The sequence below is a fragment of the Pseudonaja textilis genome, chromosome Z, assembly GCF_049901715.1.
Source record: "Pseudonaja textilis isolate UNSWEBS1 chromosome Z, rPseTex1.2, whole genome shotgun sequence".
Lineage (NCBI taxonomy): Eukaryota > Metazoa > Chordata > Lepidosauria > Squamata > Elapidae > Pseudonaja > Pseudonaja textilis.
Genome location: NC_142008.1, coordinates 128,187,555 through 128,198,764, shown reverse-complemented (window position 1 = coordinate 128,198,764; position 11,210 = coordinate 128,187,555). Strand labels below are relative to the sequence as shown.

Below are 11,210 nucleotides of genomic sequence, written 5' to 3'. Positions count from 1 at the left end.
AGGGGCAATGACAATAAAATGCTACATGGCTTATTCACAGCAAACTGGCAGCATTATGCATCAGGTTGCCTTGCATCCCCTCCTATTAAGAGATGGGAAGCCTCCATGGGGTGTCACCGCTTCAGGAAAAGCCATCCTCCCCGCACCCCGCCAGCCCAAATGCAACCAAATTACAGAGCAATGACTATACAGGTGGTAATTGAGTCCTGCAATTAAGGTCATTAGTCGTGACAATCATCAAGAGGGTCACCAGGTGACCAGATCTGATTTTGCAATCCTTTTTTTTGGGTGGGGGTGGCCTACCATGTCTGGATTATCCCAAGCACCTCCCTTCCTGTCTAAGCACTGTGCTCACCCGTGCATGGGGCCTGACTGGGCACTGTTCCCCATCTCCACCATGTTCCCGAAGAGGCTGTTCATGCGGGGATCCTGATTGCTTGCTTCGGCCGTGGTAAAGTGGTAATCGGTGACCTTGTCAACGTGGTCGTGAGGGATTCCTCCTCCTCGGTCTGAAATCCTGCCAACGGAAGAGAGACGTGCAGAAGAAGCCATTCTTGACATTGCAAACTTATGAGACCGTTTGGGTTGTTTTGGCAGAAGACCCTCTTAGTAGAAGACTAGATGGAGGAAGTGCCACTCCACCGGTCATCTTGGGTTTTTCAACAGCTACTGATACCCACCATAGTATTTTCTGGATCATTTGTGGTGGCGCAGTGGTTAGAAGGCAGTATTGCAGGCTTACTCAGCCAGCTGCCAGGAGTTCAATCTTGATCAGCTCAAGGTTGACTTAGCCCATCCTTCTGAGGTGGGTAAAATGAGGACCCAGATTGTTGGGGGGGGGGGGAGGGGGGCAATATGCTGACTCTGTAAACCACTTAGAGAGGGCTGTAAAGCATTGTGAAGCGGTTTGTAAGTCTAAGTGCTATTGCTATTGCTATCTGATAGGATCCAACCTAGGAAGAAATTTGCAGCAATTCTGGTCCCTCCTGCTGGGACCTGCTCAGAAGACAATTTGTTTTTTGGATATTGATTTATAAAGTCCCAAGCTAACATCTAGAGGTGTGTGAGAAGTCATTCGGATCTCGGGAGTGGAATGCTATCAGGTGGTGATACCCAGCTCTGCTATTGCCTACTGTCTAATCTGAGGAAACCACCTGTTGCTCAGCTCGATAATGGGCCAGGGGAGAGAAAATAAGCTGAAATGAAATACAGGCAAAATGGAGGCACCATTGGTAAGCAGAAAGCTGGAGTCCGGAATTGAGATGGGATCTGTTTGGGTTGCATTCTCCCAGAAAGAGCAGTTTGGGAAGGCTCCTTCATCCCCAGTTGTCACTGGATTTCCAAATGACAACTGCGGTGAGGAGTGGATTTACCCACAGATGGCTCTGAAGTTGGTGGCTCAGCAGAAGTTCCCCATCCCTTGGTTGCAATCTGTCTTGATATTCTGAAGATGCCTCTCGGTCAGAGGCACAAGGCCTTCTCTCCGGTGGCTTCTAGACCATGAAATGCCCTCACTAAGAAGATTCATCTAGTTTCTGCTCGCTTTGTTCCATTTAACTTATCTAATTAAAGGGAAAAAAGTGCTCTGTAATTTTTGTTCTAAGAAACCACTCTGAGCATTAGAATAAACAGAAAGATGAAGCAAAACATTACTAAATAAATACATACATTGCCGTATTCCTTCCCATCATGGAGATATCCATCTAATCAACCTCAAGAGTAGGGCTCAATATGGTAATATTCACAAGTATCATTAGACCTGGTCTCAAAGGCCGGGGTGTCTACCCTTGGCAACTTTAGGACTTGTGGACTTCAACTCCCAGAATTTTTCAGCCAATCATGCTGGCTTGGGAATTCTGGGAGTCCAAGTCCACAAGTCCTCAAGTTGCCAAGGTTGGATACCCCTACTCTAAAGCAAAGTTCCCATCAAGACCGCAACCATCACTTGCCGCCTTAAGCCTTTAGTAGAGATTACACAACCCATAAACTGTTGGGATTGCCGTTTCCTCACCAGATTCCTCAATGTCTACAACAATGACAGAGCTTCTAATGCACTGTCTTCATTGGAAAAATTCTAATATTGAAGGAGAATATTTGTACTCAGGGGTGAAATGAGGGATCCTTGGTGCTTTCTGAGCCTGCTTGTTTTCTTGCAGATGTTTCATTACCCTAAATAGGTAACATCAACAACAGTGGCAGTCAATAGACAGGAGGGAAATTCTTTAATTTTGCAACCTATAGACAAATTTAATATAGTTTCAATTGGGAAAATATGACAATCCTAGAACAGACCAAATCCCAAAATGCGAAGGGATTTCTAGAAAGGTGGCACTCAGTCATCAACAGACACACAGATATTAACATCATCTGTAGACTATGCAAAAGAGACCAGCCCCCAATAGAAAAAGACTCCAGCACCTACCCATCATTAATAGCACAGAGTTCAACATAGATTAACTCGTATGATGATTGTTATTGATATGACTATTAAGCTTGCTATGTTTAATATTATCACTATATTTTTGTTAGTAGACATGTTAAGAGGGAGAAATGAAAAGTTTTATTATACACAACGTGTTTGTAAGATTAGAAAGTCAATATCAAAGTAATGTATACTGTTGTAAATTTTGATGATTATTGCACAAAGATGACCAGATGACATATTGTTTGATGAAAGATGGAATGATTATATTAAAAAAAAAACCCAGATTAACTCCAAGGTCAATTTCACGCTAACAATCAAGGAAGCAATACCTCAATCAAAAAAACTGCCGTAGAGCCACCAGGAAATAGCCCAACCAAAGAATCTCTAAGAACAATCCCACCCACACAGACAGGGCAAATCACCAGAATATAAACTGATAGCAAATAACCCTCCTTACTAGCACTGATGATGCTACCCAGTTAGGGTAATGAAACGTCTGCAAGGAAACAAGCGAACTCAGAGAGCACCAAGGACCCCTCTCTCATTCATGTATTTGTCTCCAAAGAACCTCATGTTGAACTGAACAGCACAGTCAAACATCAACACCTGACCACAGGAAATGACTTATGACATTTTGTATTATGACATTAAATGTTTTATGGTAAAATGTTTTATACAATTTTCCAAATTTCAATTCGACAGGATTTATGGGTCCTAGATTTTGGATGCAATCTGTAAGATAACCCATTTCAGGTGCCTTAGCCCTACCCTGCACTATTTTGCCCAGTTAAAATTTCTCACAGACAAGACAGGAGAGCTTTAGTAGCATATAGATATGCAAACATTGCCGCAAAGTACCTTATGATGAGGTCAATATCATTGTTGGCGATCGTGATGATAATGTCTGGCACATTGTATGGGGTATCCAGATGAGATTCCATTGTAGCTCTGAAAGAATCAAAGCCATGAAGCTATTATTCCACTAAAACAGCATTTCGGCTGATTGCAAGAATTTGGACATAGTGAAGTTAACAATTTGATTTTTAAAAAAGCTTACAAATTAAGCTCAGAAGGTGTGATAGTTTATTTCAAACCAGTATGCTAACGTACAACTTTTTTTCCCTATCTCTTTCTTTTCCTACTACTGGTTTTTTCCTTCCACCTTTTATCTTGGAAAGTCACTTCTTTCAATGTTGATCTTTTCTAAGGTGCTTTGTCCCCATCCAGAATATATACATATATATATATATATATATGTATATATATATATACATATATATATACATACATATATATATATACATATATATATATACATACATACATACATTCATACATACATACATACATACATACATACATAAAGTCAATAGAGACAAGATGTTTTCAGTTGCTCAGATTTTGAGACGGGGGAAAAAAATTAACCACTTTTTAAAATACTTTATAGGTAATCCTCAACTTACGATCACAATTGAGCCCAACATTTCTGTTGCTAAGCGAGGTAGTTGTTAAGTGAACATTTGCCCTATTTTATGACCTTTCTTGCCGGTTATTAAATGAATCACCGCAGTTGTTAAGTTAGTAACATGATTTGTTAAGTGAACCTGGCTTCCCCATGGACTTTGCTTGCCAGAAAATCGCAAAAAGGGATTGCAGGACCTTGGGACACTGCAACCATCATAAATCCGAACCGGTTGCCAAGTGTCTGAATTTTGACCACATGACCATGCGTATACTTCAACGGTCTTAAGTCACTTTTTCAGTGCCTTTTGATCTGTCACTTAAATGAATGGCGGTAAGTCGAGGACCGCCTGCACTATTGATGCTTTAGTGTTCCAATGCTGGTGTCTCTATTGCTCTTTGCAAATTTTGCAATGAAAGTTCTGCAGTCAAGACAGAGCCCCTAAATTTCCTCTAAGTCAACTGTCTCCTTCCTTCCTATATTATAACTAGCTCTTCTAAGAAATATCAAGAAAATAGAAAGAGCTTATCTATCAACGAATTTTGAGGAAAATCAAATGGACATTTGTTCAAAGCCACAAAATCTCATTTTCTTTCAATATCTAATGCTGATCATCTTATTCTGTAGGGAACAGGAAAAAAAGATGTGGCAATCAACTCCCTCCCTCAAAGACAGATATGTCTGGGAATGATCCTCAATTTATGACTACAACGGGGACCAGAATTTCAGTTATTAGGTCATCGAGGCAAGCTTGTGGACATGATTTTTCAACTCTTTTTAGGAGATTCATTAGGAAAAACATGTGGTTGTAAATCCGAATCACACAGTCAATAAACAAACCCATTCTCCTGCACATCAACAAAAAAATGCCAAAACCGACCAAAAAAAATAATAATTTGCAAATCATGGTCATGTGACTGTGGGACCCTTTAACTGGCTGTAAATGCAAGCCGGTTGCCTGAAATGGGAAGGTGGATGGTGCAGGATTTTTCAATGTCCATAAGTGCCTTGCTTTCCGAGACACTCATAATTTTGAATGGTTGTTAAACAACCAGTCGTAAGCAGGGGTGGGATTCTGCTGGTTTGGACTGGTTCTATAGAACCGGTTGTTATGATTCTGCGCAGTTCGGAGAACCGGCAAATCGTGCCCCTGGCTGACCCCTCCCCTCCCCTCTCCGCCCACCCCTCCCCTCCCCTCCCCAACCAATCAGTCCTTATCACACATGCATGACATTGTGCACATGCCTGACATCACTGACTGCTTTCTCCCCCCGCCCAGTCACTCCTTAAGGTATTTCTTTTTTTTCGTCCCGACAATCAGCTGTTCTGGGATCTACCTCTCTGTCTTACTGCTTCACCCAGGCTTCCCTGAGGCCCAGGAAGCAAAAACAAACAAACAGAGCACGATGGGGGGGGCGGGCCTGCAAAAAATCCATGCCCACCCAGTCACCTGACCACGCCCACATAGCCACTCCCACCTAGCCACGCCCACAGAACAGGTATTAAAAATATTGCATCCCACCCCTGGTTGTAAGTCTAGGACCACTTGAATGTAGTATTAAGAGTATTCCAGGATCTGGAACCAACATATGATGGTTCTACCAAGCAAGCAGGAAGGATGTGTAGGAGGAGTGGCAGAAGCTGGGGCGGAGTCAAAAGAGAAATTAGCCTAGAATCCCTATGTAGCCACAAAAGGGCTTAGTCCAACCTCTCTTGAATCCAGCCCTAATCTAAAGCCAAGATAGTGAGTAGATTCCTGTGCATAGACACGATTAGTAATACATTCCTTTAATTAGAATTTCACTGGTGGCCCTGACCTTTACTGCCTGTCAGGATGATTCAGAATTTAGACCTGGTTTGATCTCAACAACTAAGCACCCTCTTTGAGTGCCACCTTCATATGTTGGATTTCCCCTGCCAACTCTCCCTCATGGTATCCGTTCCTGACAGATGCCTGCTTACATTCTCGATATTGCTGCCCTCTCACTCAAGTAAACCAAATTAGGACAAAATCTCCTTCTTGCTCACAGAGCTCTGGCACTCACCGCATTGCGTTCTTCAGCAACTCTGGAAGGATGTAATCCAGAGGCATTGGAATGAAAGGGAAGCGAGCTGCCACGTGCCCATTGATCCGCACCTGAGGTGCATTGCCATACTTGTGTTCACACAGGCGCCTGCGGAAAAATTGGAAAGGGGTTAAATAGAGACCCAAATTTCTCATGAAGGGATGTTTCTGGGAACAAAGTGCATTGCAAAGAGACTGATTCCATCTTTCCAGGCAGGCTGACTAAACCAGTCCTGTAGTTCTGGCATTCACTCTTGATTCTTTTTTCTTTGATTAATGGAACCATAATAGCATTCTTTCAATCATCCGGCACAAATGTCTCAAATTTTTCAAGAGGCAAGTGGACTTTCTGGTTTTTCTTTGGAAGACATTTTGCTTCTCATCCAAGAAGCTCCTTCAGCTCTGATTGGATGGTGGGGAATGGAAGGATTTATATTCCTTGCTGGTCATTTGCATCCTTTTAGAGGGTCATTAATGCACCTGGAGGTTAGATATTTTTTTTCTTTTTTATTTAATATCACATTTATAAAATGTCTTCAGGATAGATTTGGTATGATTATATGATTTGTTATAAAATAAATTAAGTAAATTATAGTTATCTCGTAAAGTATGAATGAATAAAATCATAGTCAAATAAATGATTGTTTGATAGTGATACTAGGGTATATAATTTTTGATTGATAATATGAGTTATTATGTAATGTAACTGTAATTGAGACTACAAAATGAATGCACAAAAACTGGTAAACCAACCAACACACTTGTTTGTATATTTATGAAAGAAAGCTGGATGTTTTTATGTTTTGTTTGTTTGTTTTTAAAAAACTAATAAAATTGTTTTCAAAAAAATAATGCACCTGCAGGTTGATCTGTGTCCTCAGGGTCACCTGAGTAGTGCAAGAGTCTTCTTGGAACTGTTGAAAGGATTGTGTAGTATACTGGAGATAAATGATGTTGTATCCCTTCCTCTCTCTTAACAGACGGGTGTTCCATTTTGATTTGTGATCCTGACGACACAGATAAACCTCCAGGTGGCCTTAACAACTGGCTATAAGGATGCAAATGACCAGCTGTCTGCAAGGAGTATAAATTCCCCATCATCCAGTCAGAGCTGAAGAAGCTTCTTGGATAAGAAGTAAAACGTCTTCAAAGGAAATCCAGAAAGTCCAGTTGCCTCTTGCAAAAAAAATCACCTCTGGGACAACCATGACCTGGATGATTGAGAATCTCCAGAGACATCAGGCACAAATGCAATCCTCACCCATATACTGAAGAACTTATATTTGCAGATCAGATCCATCTTTTTAATTGGCCTCCAATTACACCGTTCAAATCTTTGGATTTTAAATTATTTTTTAAATTCAATCCAATATCACTTATTGGATTATTTTGTGCTTTTATTTAGTTTAAATGCCTTTTAATTTAACACTTGATGCTCCTGCTCCTGAGTTGAAAAATTGCAGAATGGGGGCTGGGGGTGGGGAAGCTAACAGTTACAGCTAGTCCTCACCTTACAATCACAATTTGACCACAATTCCTATTACTAATAAGATGTTTGCTAGAGGGAGTTCTGGTGATCTTTTTGGCATGGATGTTACTGCCATTGTTAAGTGAGTCATGGAGTTGTTAAACAAATCTGGCTTCCTCCACTGACTTCATCCGGGAAGATTGCAAATGCCAATTTCCTGAACCTGGGACACTCCAACCATCACAAATACGTGCCTTTTGCCAAGCTCCCAAATTTCGATCATGTGACCATGAAGATGGTACAAGGGTTATAAGTGTGAGGACTGGTCCTAAGTCACTTTTTTCAGGGCCACTGTTAATTTAGAATGGTCACTAGTCAAAAACTACTTGTAATCTTACAAAGCTTAAAAAAAAAAAGATCTATCTAGTATGGACACTAGATGGAGCTATTGACAGCAGCATACATGTAGTCCTCAACTTATGACAGCAATGGAGCCCAAAATTTATGTTGCTAAGTGAGACACTTGTTAAGTGAGATTTGCCCTGTTTTACGACCTTTCCTACCACAGTTATTAAGTGAATCACTGCAGTTGTTGTTAAGTGAAGCTGGTTTCCCCATTGACTTTGCTTGTCAGAAGGTCGCAAATGGGGATACATGATCCCAGAGACACTGCAACCGTCATAAGTCTGAGTCTGTTCCCAAGCATCTGAATTTTGATCATGTGCCCCTGGGGATGCTGCAACGGTCCTAAGTGTGAAAAATGGTCATAACTCACTTTTTCAATGCTGTTATAACTGTAAACGGTCACTAAATGAAAACTTGCAAGTCAAGGACTACCTGTATTATACTACAGGTAGTCCTCAGGTTACAACCATTTATTTAATGACTGTTCAAAGTTACCATGGTGCTGAAAAAAGTGATTTATGACTGTTTTTCACGCTTATGACCGTTGCAACATCCCCAGGGTCATGTGATCAGAATTAAGATGCTTGGGAACCGACTGATATTTGTGACCGTTGCAGTGTCTCTGGGATCATGCGATCCCCTTTTTGTGACTTTCTCACAATCAAATGAGCAAAGCCAGATTCACTTAACAACAACTGTGTTGTTGTCGTTACCAACAACAACTACAGTGATTCACTTAGCAACTGTGGCAAGAAAGCTCGTAAAATGGGGCAAAACTCACTTAACAAGTGTCTCACTTAGCAACATAAATTTTGGCTCCATTGCGATCGTAAGTCGAGGACTACCTGTATAACCAGCGTGAAACCAGATCAGCAGCAATAATTGAATTACCTGGCAAAATCCACCCATTTTTCAATTATTTTCTTTGGTGACAAGCGGGTGCAGATGATTCCGACAAAGTCTGGCTGCAAGAAAATGCAAAAATAATAATCATGCTTGCTTCAGTATCGGATTAACATCATTCATCCCAACGAAATATTTAACCTGAAAGCTGTCTTCCCTCAACCCCCAAGGCCAAAATCTAACAGCTAATTCCAAAAAACTTTGGGCTGGGCCTGCAAGATCTATGGGCTGATGAGTCAAAAGCAAAGAGGTCAGCAAAACCCTGATGACTGGTTACTAATTTCTCCTGCGAGGCAATTTCTGCTTTCTTCTCTGTCACTCAGGAATCTAAATCTGTGCCGGCCAAAGGAGAAAGATTTTCTTTCTTTCTTTCTTGCTGGAGGAAAGAGGCCGGATGTCTGTTCTAGCAAGGAATCCCGCCTGAATTTGGGTGTCTTGGAATACCACACTGTTAGATGCTCTGTTATGCCTCCCACAGTGTTTCATTTTTATATAAAAATTTTAAATTAAATGTTTTAAAGGGAGCATAAAAGCCAATATAAAACAGAAACTAAAGAAAAAAGAACAAAAGTACAGTAAGAATAAATAGACAGAAGAAGCTTCTGGTTTCCTTTGGAGCAACTATAAATATGATTATAAAAGTATCTCTTACTCTGTGGGAAATCAGAGAATGGAGGGAGGGGGAAACCACCCCATATTTTTTTATTCTCTGGGTTTCTTTTTCTAATCATCAGAATGCCAATTCATTTTTTTCTGTTTCATGCAAAAAGTTTTAAGAGGTTTCCAGTCCCCTTATAGAGGGGAGGGAAGAAGGAAGGAATTGACAGGGAGGGAAGGAAAGAAGGGAGGGGGGGAGGTTTGGGTCTGTGAAACCCAAAAGGGAAGGAAGTAATAGAGCTGTATGAAGGTGCCCTGATTTTGTAAGGTTGAGAAATACCTGAAAGAACATAAAAATACAGGTGTAATTATGAAGGAAAAGGCTAAACTATGTGCCAGTACATAACAACTGATGTTATCTAGTTTGTTGTGGCTGGCTTGAAAACAGACATTTAGATTAGTGAGGCAAGCAAATTATGTTCGAAAGATTGATGATAATGGAACAACTGAACTTGAATTGTGGGGAAATTGTGTAATATACTTAATGAGTAAAGAACCTGAGGCAAAATTATTCTGCCAGATGATATGAATCAGTGGATGAGGAAAAGAGCAAAGAAATACAAAAAAAGGTGATTGGGCCATTTGAAGTTGCATGAATGAAGAAAAACGACAGAGAATAGACAATACAAGTATACAGTTTAAGTATTGTCGTACTCACAGGTACACAAGACAAAGGAATGAATATAAATCTACAGGCATAATTGATCTGATTGTTCATGAAGTCTGAGAGAATGAGCCAGTGATGAAAGAGATCGTTATGTACTGTCAAGAATAGATCTTGGGGGAAGGGGATGGAAATGAAGTAAAAAGGTAAAACAAATAAATAATAAAAACATAACTGCAGCAAGAGAAAAGATATGTCCTTATGAGAAAACATTATGAGGGAGATTAATTTTCCTACAGAAAGAATGGAAGGTGGGCATAATCAAAGACGTTGTAAAAACTGCTTGGAAAAGTGAAAAAAAATACATCAATTTTTTTCTTATTTATTTTGCTCTTTTCTTTTCTACTCTGATTTTTCATGCTTTTCTGTGAACTTGGAATTTCACTTTTTTTCTCCCTATTCTCAAACTGCCCTCAGAATGGACTTTGTTTTCTGTGCTTGTCAAAATCTACATCCGTTCTGTTTGCAGAAAAGGTCTGCAAACAGTTATCAATGGCCAATTCCTTTCATTGTTAGAAATGCTTTTGGAGGTGTCCAAAGAGATAGAATTTCCGAAGCAGGAAAATAATATTTCTAATTTAACTTGCAATAGCCTGGGCATCACAGCACGGGAGGGACTAGAGAAAATGCCACAGATTTAGGGAAAATTAGTGGGAATGATCAGAGGCGGGAAACTTTGTAGAATTTAAGGACATGTTTACTGTGAAAAGATTGAATGGCCAAGTGAATTTTAAAAAAAGGAAGCAACTTTGAGTCAGTCGGACTTGATCTGGGTATTCTTGGCAGCGATACAAAAGTAAGTTGCTACTACTTCTTCCAGCAGTTTTTGTCTTTTTGTTTTGGCCTACAGCCCTAAAATTTCCTAGTGGCCTCCCATCCAACCTGGCTTAGGTGCCAAGATCAATCAAGATTGTTAAGTGCTACCAACTTCCTGTGATCTGGAAGAACTGAAGAAGCTTCTTGGATGAGAAGCAAAATGTTTTCAAGGAAAAACAAAATCCAGTTGCCTTCTGAAGAAAGCTCCTTCCACAAGGCTTGAGTTATTATTATTATTTTTAACCTTGGAGAGATTCTGGAAGGCCCCAGCAAAGAGAAGCAGAGATGGTTAAACTGATTCTTTTATCCAAATAAGAGATTACATTTAATTTTGTCTCTGGTTTG

The 11,210-nt window shown here is 40.3% G+C and overlaps 1 protein-coding gene across 11 annotated transcripts in view; it reads right to left on the bottom strand.

The window, feature by feature from the left end:
* The window catches only part of BCKDK (branched chain keto acid dehydrogenase kinase), a 36,585-nt gene that overhangs the window by 1,617 nt on the left and 23,758 nt on the right, over positions 1-11,210 (bottom strand). For 10 of the 11 annotated variants that reach the window (XM_087918255.1, XM_026721120.2, XM_087918251.1 and 7 more), the window contains 4 exons: positions 8,717-8,790; positions 5,933-6,061; positions 3,284-3,373; positions 356-517 (listed from right to left, as the gene is read on the bottom strand). In XM_087918255.1, the coding sequence (XP_087774381.1) occupies positions 356-517; positions 3,284-3,373; positions 5,933-6,061; positions 8,717-8,790 (455 nt within the window). Of the gene's footprint in view, positions 1-351; positions 518-3,283; positions 3,374-5,932; positions 6,062-8,716; positions 8,791-11,210 lie in introns of those variants that run through there. The other variant, XM_026721123.2, reaches the window with a different exon arrangement.